This window comes from Saccopteryx bilineata, chromosome 10, assembly GCF_036850765.1.
Source record: "Saccopteryx bilineata isolate mSacBil1 chromosome 10, mSacBil1_pri_phased_curated, whole genome shotgun sequence".
In the NCBI taxonomy this organism is placed as follows: Eukaryota; Metazoa; Chordata; class Mammalia; order Chiroptera; family Emballonuridae; genus Saccopteryx; species Saccopteryx bilineata.
The window spans coordinates 5,222,161-5,242,663 of NC_089499.1; the positions used below are offsets into that span (position 1 = coordinate 5,222,161).

At 37.5% G+C, this 20,503-nt stretch overlaps 1 protein-coding gene and 1 pseudogene across 7 annotated transcripts in view; one reads left to right on the forward strand and one right to left on the reverse strand.

The window, feature by feature from the left end:
* The window catches only part of DOCK3 (dedicator of cytokinesis 3), a 257,811-nt gene that overhangs the window by 201,486 nt on the left and 35,822 nt on the right, over positions 1–20,503 (reverse strand). For all 7 annotated transcript variants that reach the window (XM_066245908.1, XM_066245906.1, XM_066245904.1 and 4 more), the window contains exons 3-5: positions 13,158–13,198; positions 7,703–7,758; positions 3,396–3,492 (exon numbers count right to left, since the gene is read on the reverse strand). In XM_066245908.1, the coding sequence (XP_066102005.1) occupies positions 3,396–3,492; positions 7,703–7,758; positions 13,158–13,198 (194 nt within the window). The remainder of the gene's footprint in view (positions 1–3,395; positions 3,493–7,702; positions 7,759–13,157; positions 13,199–20,503) is intronic.
* Positions 761–1,164, forward strand: LOC136314493 (large ribosomal subunit protein eL28-like; annotated as a pseudogene).

A 20,503-nucleotide genomic window follows, 5' to 3' on the forward strand; every position in this document is an offset into this window, starting at 1 on the left:
TCAAACCAGATGAGCCCACGCTCAAGCCGGCAACATCAGGGTTTCAAATCTGGGTTCTCCGCGTCCCAGTCCAACACTCTACCCACTGTGCCACTACCTGGTCAGGCTGAAATGCTTATTTTTCCTTTATTCCTGAAGTACTATTTTCCTGACACACAGTTCTGAAGTAACATCAATCATTTTTCTTTCAGCCCCTGAAATATGTTGGGCCACTTCCTCCTGTCTTTCATAGTTTCTGATGAGAAAGCTGCTGTCATTCAAATTGGCATTTCCCGAATGGTACTGTGCCGTTTACTTTTGAAGATATCTTTTCTTTGGCCTTAATTCTCAGTTTAACTCCAATGTTTCTGAGTACAGATTTCTTTAGGTTTATCCTGTTCAGCATTCACTAAGCTCCGCAGGGTTATGTCTTTTGCCAAATTTGTGAAGATTTAAGCTATTATTTCTTCAAATTGTTTTTACATCCACATTCTGTCCTTTCTATCTAGTGCTCTGATGCCTCCATATTAGATCTTTTTCTTATTGTCCCACAGGTCTCTGAGACTAAGTTCACTTTTTCAATTTATTTTCTCTCCATTGTTCAGACTGAATAACTTCTATTGGTCCTTCTTTAAGTTCATTAATTCCTTCCTCTGTCCTTTCCATTCTATGATTGAGCCTAGCCAGTAAATTTTAAATTTTGTTTACTGTATTTTTCAGTTCTGAAATTTTCACTGGAGCGCTTTCCATCTCTGGAGCCACAGCAAGAGGAGCTGCCGCCATGTCTGCCCACCTGCCATGGACGGTTGCATTCCGCGGCTCCAGCTTCCCCATCAAGAGGAACAAGCAGACGTACAGCACTGAACCCAATAATCTGAAGGCCCATGACTCCTTTTGCTACGACAAGCTGATTTACCACAGGACGCTGGGCATGGAGCCAGTGGCTGACAACAAAGGTGTGGTGGCCATCATGAAGTGGAGATCCAGCTGGCCACTTCCTATGTGCAGACCACGATCAACAAGAACACCCAGGCCACCCTGAGCAGCATCTGGCATCTGATCCACAAGAACAAGTACTGCCCACATCTGCACACGGCCACCATCTGCAGGGCCAGTGCCATCCTGAGCAGCCAGAAGCGCATGATGGTGCAGAGGAAGTGGATCTGCCCCACAAAGAGCTCCTGAGAATCCCCTCCCCACAAAGAAATAAAGGTTTCAGCCAACTTGCCTCAAAAAAGAAAAAGAATTTCATCTGATTCCTTATATTTTCTACTTCTTTGCCACGGTTTTATGTTTCTATTTGTTTCAAGAGTGTAATTTTTCATTGCAGCAATTAAACAAAAGCTTCTTTAAAATCCTCGATGATGCCTGACCTGTGGTGGCGCAGTGGATAAAGCGTCCACCTGGAATGCTGAGATCACCGGTTCGGAGCCCTGGACTTGCCTGGTCAGGGCACATGTGGGAGTTGATGCTGCCTGCTCCTCCCCCACCTTCTCCCTTGCTCTTTCTCTCTCTCTCCTCTCTAAAATGAGTAAATAAAAATATACATATTTTTTAAATCCTTGCTGATGATTTTAACATCTATGTCATTTTGGCATCTTTGATTATCTTTCCTCATTAGAGTTGAGATTTTCCTTATTTTTCATATGACAAGGAATTTGGGGCTGTATGCTAGACATTTCAAGTATTATACTGTGACACTCTGATTCCTATTTAAATCTTCTAATTAGCAGGCAGTCAGCCTGCCTCATTTCAGCAGGGCAAGGAAGGGAACTGAGTTCTGTTGATAGGATAGGACGTAGAAGAGAGGGAAGCTGCCTCATCAATGGGGGAGGGGAGGTGGAAGTCAGAGTTCTGCCCACGGGCTCAGCGAGGAGGGTACCACCAGCTTTGACTAGAGGGGGACTGAGAATATAGAGAGGCAACCACAGGCTCCGAGGGATGCTTCCTCCTTGCTTCAGAGCCGAGGAGAAAGTCAGGGTTCTGCTCACAGAACTCTGTAAGGTAAGGGCACCACCTTGTTAATTCTGAACAGTTGTGAAAGCCAGCATCCTACCACAGGCTCGGCTGCGGAGAGGTGCCACCTTGTACGTGCTGGTGAAGTGAAGATCAGAGTCCTCCCTACAGGTCCCACTGAGGAGGAGCACTGCCTCATTATTGCAGCGGGACAGACACAAGTGAAGAGTCCAGCCCAGAGGCTCCACGGGAGGGCACATCTCGTTAAGGCAGCTTGGGGAAAGGGTGTGTGTGAGATGGAGCTCTGGCCACAGACCTGCTCCTGCAACGCCTGTCAGAGTAGAAGTGGGGCATGCAGCTGTTACTGTGAGGTTCTCCTAGGCAGCAGGCAGGGGAGGTTAAAAGGTTTCTGTCTTACTGGGCTATCTCCTGGCTAGAGAGAACGGGTTTTTCTTGGTGCTGTTTTTAGTCTGCACCCATTAGCATGTCCAGGTTTTTTTGTAACTCAAATTTTAAATTCATGCAAACATAAAAAGAGGTACACCTAATTGACTGAAGATCCTTTCCAGTAATATGCTGCGATAAATAGTGTAACTAATGCAAAAACACTTGGGTTTTGCTATATAAATGGCTAGAGAGAACAGGTTTTCCTTGGTGCTGTTTTTAGTCTGCAGCCATTAGCATTTCTAGGCTGTCCGCCTCTCTACAGCCCAGGGCAAAATATAAGAAAGGAAAAAAAAAAAATCAGGGAACTCAATCCTTGACTCCCAAGGTCCCTAGCCAGTCCACCTTACTTTCCCTAACTTTCAGAGTTTTCTGGTAGGTGATTTATAGGTTTTATCCAGGATTTTTGTTGTGATTAGTAGGAATAAAATTAAATGGGTTTACTTCATCTTCTTCAGAACCCAAACCCTGTCACTTAGTTTTGGTCTAGATTTTGTGTGTGCTATCACTCTCTCCTCTAAGTTTCCAGATAACATAGCCTGGGTTTTTATTAATCTTTTTATTGACTGTTGGCTTAGCAGAAAGTGTCATATCATATATGACATATCTTTTATGTTTAGCAGCTGTAAGAAACTGTTAAAGCACTTCTTGGCCTTTATCTACCATTAGTTCACAATGTAACTCTCGGGTTTGTTTGTTTATTCAGTAAATCCCTGTTTAGTGGAAGTTTCTGGGGCTACAACAATGAGTAAGACAGCTACAATTCCTGGTGTTAAGGACCTTACATTTTACTGACTGGAGACAGGGTGGGAGGACTGCAAGCATATGAATAATGTATTCTCTTCAGGTTTACCAAAACTCAGGATTCTGTTTCAGTTCATATAAAGAACATACATTTAAAAAACTGCAAATATTCAGAAATCTAAAAATTTTTGCAATTGGCATAGGCAAAGTAACTTTTTCATATGGTACAATGAAACTTTAATGATCTAATAAACCAGTTAATAACTACTTACCACATAGAGTTGTTTCCACAGACTGGCCCATTCTTGTAGAGTTGCTGTAACCTCCGTCACAACAGAATCTTCGAGTGGAACCACAGTTTCATACTGCCTAGAATCACAACAAACAGCCACACTGTCTTTGATAAAATACCAGAAAACCGTCTACTGCCCTTTTCAACATGTGTACCTCAAGTTTTATTTTTTCCTGTAACTCCAATTTTAAATTCATGCAGATATAAAAAGAGGCAAACCTAATTGACTGAAGATCCTTTGCAGTAATATGCTGCAACAGTGTACCTAAACTGAATTAATGTAAAAACATTTGGGTTTTGCTATATATATATATATAATTTTACTTTTAGAAACGCATAGTCTTTAAAATAGACTTTTAAAAATACCATTAAAAGCTTCTTTTTCTTTAAGGAAAGAAACTAGCACTGCCCAAATCTTGCTTATATTAATTTATCTTGCTTATATTAATTTTTTAAAGATATATTGGTGTCCTCTGACACTTATCAGTAATGCAATACAGCTCATGCTCTTGGTATAAAAGATGGAAATGTGTTGGGGGTGGGGGGACCAAGACATTGGGTTTTGAATAGTCTTATAAGCTCTCCCTTATATTGGTGTTGCATTTTATTGGAAACAAGTATTAGTGGATAAAATCTGGGTCTGGTAGAAGAATTCTGACCCTGGAAACAGAAACATACTGGGTTTCTCTCATCCTACCTTGTAAGCAGCACTATGATGCCAGTCCCTATGCTAACTGTCACAGGCTAATTGGTGACAAAAATGGACAGGGTCCCTACCTTCAGAGAGCTCTCGTTCTGGATAGGGTATCAGACAGACAATCACAACAAACAGATATGAACAATGATGAATCCAAGAAGAAAAATTAAAGTATACAAACAGATTTTAGATGGCGGCCATGATTTAAGAAGAGAGGATCAGTGGAGTCTTCTCTGAAGAAGGGGCAAGGCCTAAAAGATGCAAATGGTCCTGACAGGATAAGTGTGTGAGGAAGGGGAGGATCAGGTGTGGAGCCCGCAGAGGAAGCAGTACACTAAAAATCACTGAGATGGAGAATTCCCATTAATAAAGAACTTACAGAAGGCTCGTGTGGCTGAGACTAGGTCTCAGAGGGCCTTTTCAAATGATACTAAATATTCCCATCTTAACACATTTTAAACGAGCAGCTATTGAAAGATTGTTCAAATAGGGGCACGACTTGATAATATTTTTGCAATGTCTATGCCAATTTTGAGAAATAATAAAGTATTTTCTGAGACTAAAGATTTTATAGACTGATATGCTGAAGTGATTAGAACCCATACTCTGATTTGCTAGCTAAAAAGAGCATCATCTACTTGGAAACAGCAAAAGAAAGGGTATTTCATAAAATCAGCATTAAGCATCATTTCTTTTTTTTTATCTGATATTATTTTTAAACATCAAAATGCCTTTAGAGAAAGATAGAATATGGAAGCCATATGAGGAAAACAAGTAGAAGCTAAAGTATGAACAAAGTTCAGATTAACATCAAGCTAGGTTGCCAGAATTTGTTGTTTGATTTCTCAGTATTGTTAGTTACTTGTTTCTTTCTTTTTTTTTTTTTTTTGTATTTTTCTGAAGCTGGAAACGGGGAGAGACAGTCAGACAGACTCCCACATGCACCCGACCGGGATCCACCTGGCACGCCCACCAGGGGCGATGCTCTGCCCACCAGGGGGCGATGCTCTGCCCCTCCGGGGCGTCGCTCTGCCGCAACCAGAGCCACTACAGCACCTGGGGCAGAGGCCAAGGAGCCATCCCCAGCGCCTGGGCCATCTTTGCTCCAATGGAGCCTTGGCTGCGGGAGGGGAAGAGAGAGACAGAGAGGAAGGAGGGATGGGGGTGGAGAAGCAAATGGGTGCTTCTCCTGTGTGCCCTGGCCGGGAATCAAACCCGGGTCCCCCACACGCCAGGCCTACGCTCTACCGCTGAGCCAACCGGGCAGGGCCTTTTTTTTTTTTTTAATAATTTTATTTTTTTTAATGGGGCGACATCAATAAATCAGGATACATATATTCAAAGATAACAAGTCCAGGTTATCTTGAGTTCAATTAAAGCATCATTTCTTTACACAGGAAAAGAGCTGACAAACAGCCACCACTGTGCTCAAAGATGACTCAATGCATTAACATGGAGTATCAACAAATATATTTTACCTGATTATGTTTTATGGCTTTATTGTTTTATTTTGTGTGATTTATTCCAACAGATAAAAAGAATCATCCTGGAATGGTGCCAGAAACTCTCCATATTCATCAAATTTATAAGCTGATAAAAATAAAAGCTTTCATCAAGGGTTTGCAAAGAGTAAAATATTAATGCATTTTTTTCCTTGTGTCACTAGCATCCAAGTCTGATTCTCAGACTTAACCTCACCAACTATTTCAAGTATAATAGTTTTTAGATAAATGGTTTACTTTAATATGTTACATGTCATATTGACTTTCCTCTCAGATGAAGAAGAGTAAGCCAATGACAAATGCCAGCTCTGAAAGAGGAGAAGTCTTAATGACTTCCACAGAACTGAACTGAATGAGAAGACATTCTTCATTTCTTCAAGCGACAGGATGACTGGGTATAAATGGACTTTTCTGTGGTTATTTCTACATACTATGTTTTAAGAGCACTACAGAGGTAATTAGGAGATTGACAGAAATGATCAGGGAGATGACAATCTTAATAAAACATAACGTAAAACTCACGTAGGTGCGTGTGACATCAACTACACATGCTAGAGCTGTTCTGAAGGACAGAGTTCACTTCTAACTGTTGGTCAGATAAAACTTCATGAAGAAAGTGAGGTTCCTAAAGGAAGGCTGGGTTTGTATGGCAAGGAGGCAGAGAGAGGGCCTGCGGCTGTAAGATGCCATGAAAAGCGATGTAGAGAAAGAAATGAGCTGGGATTACAAACTGGGTTTCGCAAGCTCTTCAGTCAGCGGGGGGCACGGTAAAGACACTAAGGAAAAGAAAGGAAAGAGAAGTGTTTCTTGCTGTTCCTGTAAACGATTCCCTGCCAGAGAAAATTGATTCCAGCCTCCAGCTTCTGGGGTATTCCCAGAAACAGCCGCACTGCCCTTCTTCATCCATCCCAGGAGCAGCCGTGTGATGTCACCTCTTCAGATGTCTGAGCTAAAGTATCTCTTAAGACTCATCTTCAAAGTGTCTAGGTTCTGGCGTCCCCAACCTATTATCTTCTGTATCTCCCAGCTATTAGAGTGTAGACAGTTTTCTGCAGTTATTTTTCTGGATTTTTAACAGAATTTCCTCTTTTTTTCTTTCACTCTTCATACTTGTGTATAAATAATTCCCTGTGTTAAATTCTACCTCATAAAATTAACTCATACATTTCCCTTTTCCTGTCTAAACCAGAAGCTTCCTCGGATGCTTACTCAACCTCAGTTCAAAAACATTATTTCTAGTACCAAAAACTACCACAGTTATATAGTACCTTAAATTTTATACTTTAAAGTGATGACTTTTGAAAAATAAAATCACAATTTTATAATAACAATTTTTATTACCTTAAAAAATGGAGCATGACATTAAAGAATTTTTTTTAAATCACAATCAGACTGTGCAAAAACAAAAATGCTAACATTTTGATATATTTATATCATGTCTCTATTCTACTCAGAGATTCCTTTTGTTTCTCAAATTTGTGATCAAACTATGTATCCATTTTATACACTATCTTTTTATCTTTAAGATATGCCTTTAATCTTTTTTCAGTTCCTGCAAAAGAAAAGATTTCAAAGGTCTCCTTCACTTTGACATACATAAACAAAATGACAGATTTATCACTAACTCCTATCCTGTCAAGGACTGTTCTCAAAATAGTATATAATTTTAAAAAAAGAATACATGCATAATTGTCTTTCTAAAATTCACAACTCAGGCCCTGGCCAGGTAGCTCAGTTGGTTAGAGCATTGTCCTGACCTTCCAAGGTTGCAGGTTTGATCCCCAGTCAGGGCACAGACAAGAACCAACCAGTGAGTGCATAAATAAGTGGGACAATAAACAGATCTTTCTCTCTCACTCTCATCAATAAGTAAATAAATACATTTTTAAATTCACACCTTAGGTGTACAAATTAAAGTCATCACTATTTGAAGAAAAAATTATATCCTCATAATTATATATGAATGAAGAAAGCATATTTTGGCAGGAAAACAAATTAATAGCATATTTATACAATGAACAAAAAACAAAAAAACCCTCCTCCACAACCAACAAAAACTAAATAAATTTAGTAAAGCCAACTACTCACCCCCTATTACTGACAATTGCCTTTTTCAAGTGAATATAATTTGCAGGAAAGATCCCCTGTAAAAGAGAAAAGATTTTCTATTAGAAAAAGTAGTATGTGATTAACATATCATATATCCTAAAATAGCAGTCAGATTTTAGCATGGAAATACTCTATCAACAACATAGCAGACCTCTTGATGTAGCAACCACTTTGCTAATTCAGTATGCAATGTTTCACATTATATTAAATAGGAATTTCATTGTCATTTGCAATCAAAGTTTTAGCCCTCAGGGAAAAACTGATCTTAACTACAAACAGTATTTTTTAAGTTATAGATTGAAAATGTTCCATCAAATCACTCTCAGGATATAGACTTATGTACAAAGCTTGGCATGGATCTAAAAACCAACAATACTATCTAACCAACAACTTACAGATTCTTCAGCTATGTGCAAGTGAAACAATTCTCAGACCTTGACTAACATCTGTATTCACAAGAATTAATCAATTTGAGAGCCTCTATAACTATTCCTCCTTTTTTTCTTTCCAACGGTTTTATACTTTGGTATTTGCCATAATATGATTTCAATTCCTAAGGATAAAAAATGTATTTTGTTTAAAAAAAATTTAAGTTTTCCAATCAATGTTTCATTCTTTTCCTGATGTATAAAATTCCTTTCACATAAAACATGAATGGCCTAAATTTTTTATATGCTTTGACCCACACCACTAACAATAATAAATCCAATCTATACCATACCATAATATATTTTATAATTTTCAGATCTCTCACTTCCTTGGTTAAACTTATTCCTCGCCTGACCAGGTGGCAGCACAGTGGAAAGAGCGTCGGGCTGGGATGCTGAGGACCCAGGTTCAAAACCTGAGGTCACCAGCTTGCGTGTGAGCTCACCAGTTTGAACAGGGGGCGGGGTAAGGGTTTGCTGGCTTGAGTGTGGGATCATAGGCAGACCCCATGGTCACTGGCTTGAAGCCCAAGGCTTTAGAAAGGGAGCCCCCCAGTCAAGGCACATATGAGAAAGCAATCAATGAAGAACTAAGGTGCTGCAACTATGAGTTCATGATTCTCATCTCTCTCCCTTCCTGTCTGTCTATGTCTCTCACTAAAAACAACAACGACAAAAAAAACTTATTCCTCAATATTTTATTGTGTCTTATGCTAATGTGAATTAGATAGTTTAGTTTATTTCTTTTCCAGATATTTCACTGTCAATACTGTATACAGAAACACAATAAAATTCTGTGTGTTCATTATATGCTCTGCAATTTTTCTAAATTTGTTGATTAGTTCTAACAGTTTTTTGGTAGAATCTTGTGATTTTATACAAATAATATATCATTAGCAAACAAATAAAAATTTTCTTCTTCCTTCAAAATTTGAATGCCTTTTAGTTCCCTTTGCTACAATCAGGGAACTCCCAGTGCTATACTAAATGAGAGGGGTGAGAGTGAGCACCTGCCTATATGATGTCAGCTGCTGCCCTGTCATACACAGTCTTTATTAGGTTAAAGTATGGTCCTTCTAAACCAAATGTGTTAAGAGTTTTACTCATACAATGATGTTGTATTTTGTCTAATGCTTTTCCGGTATCTACTGAGATGACTATGGATTTTTATCTTTCATTGTATTACTGCAGTGTATCACATTAACTGATTTGCAAATGTTGAGTCATCCTTGCATCCCTTGAATAAATCCCATTTGACCATGGTGTATAATCATTTTAGAGTACTGTTAAATCTGAATTGCGAATATTTTCTTGAGAATTTGTGCATCTATACTCATTAGGAATATCTGGCCTATAGTTTTATTTTTCTGCAGTGTCCTTATCTGGCCTTGGTATCAGCGTATTGCTGGTCTTAGAAAACGAGTCTGGGAGTACTCTCTCCTCTTCAACTTTTTGGAAGAGTTTGGGAAGGACTGGTGTCTATTCTTTAAAGATTGGTAGAATGCACCAGTGAAGTCAACTGGTCATGAACTTTTCTTTGTTGGAAGGTTTTTGATTACTCATGCAATCTCCTTACTTATTACTGACTATTCAGATTTTCTATTGCTTCATGATTCATTCTTGGTAGATTCCGTGTTTCTAGACATTTATCCAATTCTTCTACATTATACAATTTGTTGACATATAACTGTTGATGTATTCTCTTACAATCATTTGTATTTCTGTAGTATCAGATTTCACATCTCCTCTTTCATTTCTCATTTTGAGTCTTTTTTTCCCTTAGTTTATCTAACAGTTTGTCAATTGTGATTATCCTTTAAAACAACCAGCTCTTAAGTTTGTTGATCTTTTCTATTGTTTTAGCCTCCGTTTCATTTATTTCTACTCTGATCTTTGTTATTCCTTCCTTCTGCTAAATTTGGGCAAAATTTGTTCTTGTTTCTTGAAGAGTAAGTTAGGTTGTTTATTTGACATCCTTTTTTTTCTTTTCTTTTTTTTTTTTTTTTTACAGAGACAGAGAGAGAGTCAGAGAGAGGGATAGATAGGAACAGACAGACAGGAACGGAGATAAATGAGAAGCATCAATCATTAGTTTTTCGTTGTGACACCTTAGTTGTTCATTGATTACTTTCTCATATGTGCCTTGACCGTGGGCCTTCAGCAGACCGAGTAACCCCTTGCTCAAGCCAGCGACCTTGGGTCTAAGCTGGTGAGCCTTGTTCAAACCAGATGAGCCCGTGCTCAAGCTGGTGACCTCGGGGTCTCAAACCTGGGTCTTCCACATCCCAGTCCGACGCTCTATCCACTGCGCCACAACCTGGTCAGGCTCCTTCTTTTTTCTTATTGTTAGCATTTACCACTATAAACTTTCCTCTTAACATTGCTTTTGTGGCATTCCATAGGTTTTAGTGTGCTCTGTACCCCTTTTAATTTGTGTCAAGATATTTATTTCCTTCTTGCTTTCTTCTTTGACCTACTGGTTGTTTAGGGATATGCTGTATAATTTCCACATATTAGTGAATTTTACAGTTTTCTTCCTGTTACTAATTTCTAGTTTCCAACCATTGCAAAAGGTACATGTATAATTTCAGTCTTCTTAAATTTGCCTTGTTATGTGACCTATCATATGATTCATTTTGAAGAATGTTTTATTTATAATTAAGAAGAATGTGTATTCTGCTGCAGATAGATAAAATGTGCTACATATGTCTGTTATAGAAATTTGGTATAAAGTATAGTTCAAGTCCAATGTGTCCTTGTTGATTTTCTGTCTAGATGATCTATCCACTGATGAAACTGAGGTACTGAAGTCCCTTAGTATTAGTGAATTGTTATCAACGTCTCACTTCAGATCTGTTAGCATTAGCTTAATGTAATTCAGGCTCTGTTTTGAGTATACATATATTTATAATTGTTTCATCTTCTTGATGTGTTGACTTTTATTATATAATGACCTTCATTGTCTAGTTACAGTTTTTTATTTCAAGTCTCTCTTATCTGATAGTATACCTACCTGTGCTCTCTTTTGGTTTCTACTTGCATAAAATATTTGCTAAGTCTTAGAAAAACTTTAATAGTCAAATTTTTAATATTTCTTTAACCACTAATAGCTATAAAACACCAACTGAAATTCTCATTGTGACCATATTATTCAGGCAAATAAAAGATGTACAGAAATGCATTTTTTAATTGTTAGTGTGCTGAATCACTAAATGATTATCTTTTAAAAACACTAAAAAATTTTAATCATAGCTCTATAAAATATCATTGCCACAGGGATATTGTCTGTCTTTCCACCTCTTAATTTTTTAAGTTTAAGAATAAATAAAATCTATTAAAAGGTATATAGATATGTTGTTAATAATGATACAATTATCCGAGAGTTAAGAATGAAGTTGGTATTACCAAAATACACACTCTCACAAATTAGTTTTCTAATCATTTAAAAAGATTTCTCATTTATTCAAGTTCTAAATTTTGGACAATTTTTAATCAAGATAAAAAACAAAAAATACAAATAGAAGTCATATCCTTTTAAGCATTCCCAGGATGAAAATAATACTGGAAAGTATGTTTTAATATTAGAAATACAAAGAAAAATGTTACCTATGAACAGTGGTTTTCAACCAGGGGCAATTTTACCACCTCCACCCCACCCCAGGCCCTCTAGCAATATCTGGAGACATTTTTCATTGTTACCACTTGATGTGTGGGGGATGTTAGAGACATCTAGGGAGTACAAGTGACATAGGCTGCTAAACATCTTATAATGTATAAGACAACCTTCCACAACAAGAAATTATCTGACCCAAAATATCAATAGTGCCTAGGATAAGAAACCCTGGCTATGAAGATTTAAAGTTTGAAAACACCTTCTGTGTATGGTTATTGCCTTAAAGACTAACAAAGTGAACGTTTCTACTGGCAAAAGTGATAGTTAAAACTGAAAATTTTTGTTTTTTAATAAAAATAATACATAATTTTGATGCTTTTTCTATACAAGAAAAAGCATTATAAAAATTAAGCTACAGAAAATATATAAGAAAAGCTGGTAATGTTCATTATATGAAAGTGTAAGCAGACAAAAGATTTTGCAAATGCATTACTTGAGAAAAATGTTCCTAAGTGTATTATAAATGCTAATTAAAATATATTTTGATAGAATTAATATTAATTGGTAACAGAATAAGCACATAAAATCTAGTTCATAAAATTAGTACTCTCCACTTATAACTTGTTTAAATTTGTATTTTACAAGGGCATTATGATCAACAAACATCTAATTGAATATTTGAAAATTTTTTCATTTTGTAGTTTACAAAAGAAATTCATCTAAGTAATCACATAGCTCCACAGGACTAGGCCTGAGAATAAGTCAATTTACTTTCATCAAATATTAAATGTCCTAATAGGCTTTTCAAAAATAAGCTTTGCAGCTATGCCCATACATGCATTTTCTGTCCTTTAAAAAAACTATTCTGCCTTGGCCAGTTGGCTCAGTGATAGAGAGTTGGCCCGGCATGTGGATGTCCTTGGTTCAATTCCTGGTCAGGGCACAGAGAAGAAGCGCCCATCTGCTTCTCCATACCTCCCCCTCTCGCTTCTCTCTCCCCCCACCACCCTGCAGCCATAGCTTGATTGGAGTGAGTTGGCCCCAGGTGCTGAGGATGGCTCCATGGCTTCTGCCTCAGGCATTAAGAACTCGGTAACTGAGCAATGGAACAACAGCATGGGCAGAGCATCGCACCCTAGTGGGTTTGCTGGGTGGATCCCAATCAAGGTGCATGTGTGAGTCTGTCTCTCTGCCTTCCCTCCACTCACTGAATAAAAATAAATAAAACATTCTAATATTGCTGAGACATAGCAGAGACTGACATAGTTCTGCAAAGGAAGAAATGAGTGTGGCTACTATAAAAGATTAAAAGAAGGGCAAATGAGAATTGTTTTTATATCAAATATACTAGGCAGCTTCTTATATTAGAAAAGATAATAAAATTATTTACTACCTTTACATTGGGCTTCTTTGTTGAAACTCCTCTGTACCAACCTAAAACAAAACATACAAAGGATTTTAAAATCACATTGTTGTCATTTTCTGTGAGACATAAAATGAGTATTGTTAAAAAAATTAATGCAAAACTTTCTAATAAAGGCACATTAACTGTGCCTTCATTAGCAGTTCCAAAAGGAACCGTCTTACAATAAATAAAACATCCCAAATTTTCATCAAAAAGCACAAAACTATAGATCCATCCATGCTGTTGAAACGGTAAGATTTTGTTCTTTTTTACAGCCAAGTAGTATTCCATTGTGTAAATGTAACAAAGCTTTCTTTTATCTACTCATCTACTGATAGACACCTGAACTACTTTCAAATCTTGGCTATATTGTAAATAACGCTGCAGTGAACACAGTGGTGCATATATTCTTTCGAACTAGTGTTTCAGGTTTCTTTGAATACATTCCTACAGGTGGAATCACTGGGTCATAAGGCAGTTCCATTTTAATTGAGTCAACTCCATACTTTTTTCCACAGTGGCTGTATCAATCTGCATTCCCACCAACCATGCACAGGGTTCCCTTTTTTCCACATCCTTTTTGTTGATTTACTAATGATAGCTATTCTGAAAGGTATAAGGTCATATCTCCCTGTGGTTTTAATTGGCATTTCTCTGATAATTAGTGACATTGAGCATCTTTACATATATCTATTTGCCATCTGTATGTCCTCTTTAGAGAAGTGTCTACTTAGGTCCTCTGCCCTTTATTTTTTTTAGTGAGAGAGAGAGAGGGGTACAGACAGGGACAAACACAACAGATCAATAAAGTAAACAGGAATATCCAGAAATAAACCCATACATAAGTTAATAATTGAGTTTTGACAAAAGTGCAAAGGCACTTCAATGGGAAAAAGGATAATCTTTTCAACAAATAGTGCTGAAATATCCAAAAAGCAGAAGAGAACTTCAACCCACACCGTACTCTATAAATAAATTACCTCAAAATGTATCATAGATGTAAATATAAATCTAAAAGTTTAAAACTTTGTACAACAACAAAAGAACATTTTTGTGACCCTGGGTTAGACAAAGATTTCTTAAGCATACTCCATAGAAAAATAAATTAGTAACACAATCTTCATAACAGTTTTAAACTTTTCCTCTTCAAAAGATAGTTAAGAACTAAAACTATAAAATTCTTAGGGAAAAAAAAAACAGTGCAAATCATATTATATTTCATAATGACTTCTTGGATATGATACTAAAAGCAAAGGCAACACAAGTAAAAACTAACAAATTGGATTATATCAAATTAAAAACCTCTGTACCTCAAAAGATACAATAAACAGAGAAAATATAACTTACTTGCAAAAATTATCTCAGCAAGCTGTTTTTGGATATTTGACAAAATAATTTTAAAGTTTACAAGGAGAGGTGAAAGACCTAGAATAGGCAACACAATTTTGAAGGAGAACAAAATTGGAAGATTGACACCCCTGACTTCAAGATTTACTCTAAAGCTACAGTAATCAAGAGAATAAGGTATTAAAGAAAGAACAGACAAATGAATTACTAGAACAGAATAGAGCACAGAAATAAACCTACATAAATATAACCAACAGATTGACAAAGGAGCAAAGGCAATACAATGGAAAAAAGTCTTTTCAACAATGGTGCTGAAACAACTGGACATCCCCATGGAAAATAATCTAAATATAGACCTTATGCCCCTTGCAAAGATTAACTCAGAATGGATCATAAATCTAAATCTAAAACACAAAACTATAAACCTCATATAAGATAACATGAGAGAAAATCCAGATAATCTTGGGTATGACAATGACCTTTTAGATACAATATCAAATACATGATCCATGTAATATAGAATCAATAAGTGAAACTTTATTAAAATGAAAAATTTATGCTCTACAAGAGACAAGAGAATGAGAAGATAAGCCATTGACTGAAGAAAATATTTACAAAAACCCTTAAAATTTAACAATAAGAAAACAACTCAATTGCCTGACTGGTGCAGGCACAGTGGATAGAGCATCAACTTGGGACACTGAAGTCCCAGGTTCGAAACCCCAAGGTCGCCAGCTTGGGCAGAGGTAAGTGGATAAACTATGGTACACTCAGACACTGGAACATTAGTCAGTGATAAAACGAAGTAAGCTATCAAGGAACAAAAAGACATGGAGGAGGAGACCCTGGACGATTAGCTAGGTCAGTTGGAAGGTTGTCCCGAAACACCAGGGTTGCAGGTTCAATCTCTGGTCAGGGTACATACAGGATAACAGAGCAAGAAATTGAAAACCTATTTGAAAAAATAATGACAGAAAATTTCCTTAACCTGGTGAAGAAAATAAACATACAAGTCCAGGAAGTGCAGAAAGTTCTAAACAAGATGAACCTAAAGAGGACCACACTAAGACACATTATAATTAAAATGCAAAATGTTAAAGACAAAGAAAGAATCTTAAAAGCAGCAAGAGAAAAACAGTTAATTACAAGGGCACTCCCATAAGACTGTCAGCTAATTTCCCAAAAGAAACTTTGCAGGCCAGAAGGGAGAGGTAGGAAATATTCAAAGTGATGAAACGCAAGGACTTACAATCAAGATAACTCCACCGAGCAAAAGTATCATTTAGAATTGAAGAACACATAAAGAGCTTCCAAGACAAGAAAAAGCTAAAGGAGTTCATCACCACCAAACCTAGCATTACATGAAATGTTAAAGGGTCTCCAATAATAATAATAATAATAATAAGAAGAAGAAGAAGAAGAAGAAGAAGAAGAAATATGAACAATAAAATGGCAATAAATACATATCTATCAACAATTTAATCTAAAAATCAAAATAAACTGCAGAACAGAAACAAACTCATAGATACATTTTGATGGTTGCCAGGCCGGAGGAGGATTAGGGAGATGGGTGAAAAAGTGAAGGGATTAAAAAGTACAAATTGGTTGTTACAGAATAGTCACGGGCCCTGGCTGGTTGGCTCAGTGGTAGAGCATCAGTCCAGCATGTGGAGGTCCCGGGTTCAATTCCCAGTCAGGATAGGCGATCATCTGCTTCTCTACCCCTCCACCCTTCTCTCTTTTCTCCTGCAGTCATGGCTCAGTTGGTTCAAGCACACTGGCCCCAAGAGCCAATGATGGTTCTGAGGAGCCTCCATCTCAGGGCACTAAAAATAGCCCAGTTGTGAGCATGGCCCCAGATGGGCAATGCACTGGCCCCAGCCAGGGGTTGCTGGGTGAATCCCAGTCAGGGCACATATGGGAGTCTGTCTCTCTATCTCCCATCCTCTCACTTGTAAAAGAAGAAAAAGAAAAGAATAGTCATGGGAATATAAAGTACAGCATAGGGAATAGTCAATAATACTCTAATAATTACGTATGATATCAGATGGATGAGAGATTTATTGGAATGATCATTTAGTAAGTTATGCAATGTTTAATCACTGGGGTATACATATTATAATATAATAATGTATGTCAACTGTAACTGAGAAAAAATGATTAACAAAAATAAAAAAGGCTGGTAAATAATTCTGGGTCAGTGCATATATATTTATATTAAAGATTAATTCATCTGAAAGCTATGATTATTTAAACATGTAGACAAAAATATAATGGTCACCTGTACCATGCTCTGTGCTAGGTGTTTTCCTATCTATAATATCAAACACTATAGAATTCCACTTTGTTAAATATGCCTTATAAATTAGATTGTAAAACATAAGTCACCCAATCTGAGGCTATTAGTACCAAAAATAGACAACAGTACTACTACAATTGCTACTGACTGAGGCTGCAGAACAGTGTCAGCAGTATTACCCCAAAAGAATGAAGCCTCTATATAGATCAGGCCATGTGACAGTAAACAGTCAGCAGTCCTTTACAAAGATTCTGGGTGTAAACCAATTAAGCCAGATCAAAAGCACCAAATGCAGTCCAACAAAAAGCACCCTCCCACCCAACAAGAGGTTTCAAAAATTTTATTTCAAAGGTGTAACATTCTTTCCTGAAAGAAGAAAAAATGCAAGTTTATTTACCCTAACCCCAGGATAATGACTTCACAGGAAGTAGACACAGGTAGACAACAAGTACAATTTCTCTTCCATTCCATATCATAATTAAAAATAGCTTAATTAAAAATAATAGTTCATTATGAAGGGCAGACTTGCATGCAGATCCACTTTAGAATAATTAAGTAGCTAATTATAAAATCAAAAGCCAAAAACAAAATCTACAATCTTATAAAAATACTAATTTTTTTCCATTAGTACATCAATAAAATAATGCACAGCCCAATTCTTTATCCTTTTTCAAATTATATAATTGAGAAAAAAATGATAACCACTTGCCCATTAAAAATATTTATGTGGACTTATAGATATTAACAGTACATTCTGCCCAAAATCAGTAGAATATATATTCTTTTTCAAGTACACATAAAACATTTTCCAAGACAGACCACATGTTATGCCACAAAACAAGCCTCAATAAAGTAAACACTGAAATAATATCAAGCCTCTTTCCTGATCACAGTAGTATAAAACTAGAAATCAATAACAAGAAGAAAACTGGGAAAAAAACCACAAATACATGGAGGCTAAACAACATGCTGCTAAACAATCAATAAGCTAATAAACAAATAAAAAAAAAATTAAAAAATATTGGGACCAAATGAAATAAAAACACAATTATTCAAATCCATGGTACACAGCAAAAGCAGCTCTAAGAGGGAAATTCATAGTAATACAGACCTATTTGAGGAAACAAGAAAAATCTAAGGCACTAGAAAAAGAACAACAAACAAAGCCCAACATAAGTAGAAGAAAAAAAGAGAATAAAGAGCCCTGGCCGGTTGGCTCAGCGGTAGAGTGTCGGCCTGGCGTGCGAGGGACCCGGGTTCGATTCCCGGCCAGGGCGCATGGGAGAGGTGCCCATTTGCTTCTCCACCCCCACCCCCTCCTTCCTCTCTGTCTCTCTCTTCCCCTCCTGCAGCCGAGGCTCCATTGGAGCGGGGATGACCCAGGCGCTGGGGATGGCTCCTTGGCCTCTGCCCCAGGCGCTAGAGTGGCTCTGGTCGTGGCAGAGCGACGCCCCGGAGGGGCAGAGCATCGCCCCTGGTGGGCGTGCTGGGTGGATCCCGGTCGGGCACATGCAGGAGTCTGTCTGACTGTCTCTCCCCATTTCCGGCTTCAGAAAAGTACAAAAAAAAAAAAAAAAAAAAAAGAGAGAATAAAGATCAGAGTGGAAATAAATGAAATATAGTCTTAAAATAACCCAACAATTATTTGTACTAAATAGTACCCATTCAAATAATTAGTAGGATTTGTCTTCTGACTGGATCATGACTGATACAGCAATACAGTTTTGATATTTTTATTCTATTCTTTTTTATTAATACAGATTGAGTCACTAAATGGAATTTTTAACTCCACAATGATTTGATGAGGATAGATTTAAAAACATTTCTTTAAGGCATAAAGTATATAAAGAACTCATAAAACTAAACAACAAATAACAAACAATCCAATTAAAAAATGGGGACAGGACCTGAACAGACACTTCTCCCATGAAGACACACAAACAGCAAACAGATATACAAAAAGATGTTCACCTTTACCAGCTATTATAGAAATGTAAGTCAAAACTACAATGAGATACCACCTCACACCTGTTAAGTTGGCTATTATCAACAAGACAGGTAACAAGTGTTGGAGAGGTTGGAGAGCAGTGGTAGTCAACCTGGTCCCTACCGCCCACTAGCAGGTGTTCTAGCTTTCATGGTGGGTGGTAGCGGACAAACCGAAGTATAAATAAAAAGATTTAACTATAATAAGTTGTTTTATAAAGATTTATTCTGCCAAACTTAGCAAAAATCTGACATAAAGTACTTGGTAAGTAATTATTATTATATGCTTTAACTTGCTGTAACTCTGCTTTATAAATTTTATAAAGAAAAGTTACTTCCCTACTTTATAAATCACCATTACTGTAGGACCGGTGGGCACTTAGAAAATTTTACTACTGACAGAGATACAAAAGTGGGCGGTAGGTATAAAAAGATTGACTACCCCTGTTGTAGAGGAAAAGGAATCCTATTCATTACTGGTGGGAATGTAAACTGGTATTGCCACTATGGAAAACAGTATGGCGGTTCCTAAAAAAATTAAGAACAGAGTTACCATATGACCCAGTGATCCTTCTACTGGGTATCCACCCAAAAAACTCGAAAACATTTGTTTGCAAAGACATATGTACCCTCATGTTCATTATAGCATTATTCACAGTGGCCAAGACATGGAAACAACCAATGTGTCCCTCAAAAGAGGATTGGATTAAGAAGATGTGGTACATATATATAATGCAATACTACTCACCCATAAGAAAAGATGAAATTTTGTGACAACATGGATGGACCTTGAGAATATTATGCTAAACAAAATAAGTCAATCAGAAAAAGCTAGGCCCTGGCCGGTTGGCTCAGTGGTAGAGCATCGGCCTGGCATGCAGGAGTCCCGGGTTCGATTCCCGGCCAGGGCACACAGGAGAAGTGCCCATCTGCTTCTCCACCCCTCCCCCTCTCCTTCCTCTCTGTCTCTCTCTTCCCCTCCCACTGCCAAGGCTCCACTGGAGCAAAGTTGGCCCAGGGGCTGAGGATGGCTCTGTGGCCTCTGCCTCAGGTGCTAGAATGGCTCTGGTTGCAGCAGAGCAACGCCCCAGATGGGCAGAGCATCGCCCCCTGGTAGGCATGCCAGGTGGATCCCGGTCAGGCGCATGTGGGAGTCTGTCTGACTGCCTCCCCGTTTCCAACTTCAGAAAAAAAAAAAAGCTAAAAATTAAATGATTTCACTCATATATGGGATATAAAACTGAGACTCATAGACATAGACAAAAGTATGGTGGTTACCAGAAGGAGGGAGTTGGGACGTAGTGGGGCATAAAGGGAATCAAACATACAGTGACAGAAGGTGGTCTGATTCTGGTTGACGGGCACAAAATGCAATGAATAGATCAAGTGCCATGGAGATATACACATGAAAACTGTGTGATCTTATGGACCAATGTCACACCATTAAATTTAATCTCTAAATAAAAGAAAAAAAGAAGTATAAACTCAGAAGTTAAACTGCTAGGTAACAGGAAATCTATATCTAACTTCACAAGATATCAGCAATATAAAAGCATTCCTACTGAAACATATTTGTGCCAACATTTGGATATGTCAGACATTTTAGTCTTCTCAAACGAATGTGTTTGGAACTGTTTTTAACTTGGCTGCTGACAAGATCAAGTATTTCAGTGAAGTCCCTGTTCATTTTTTGCTCATTTTC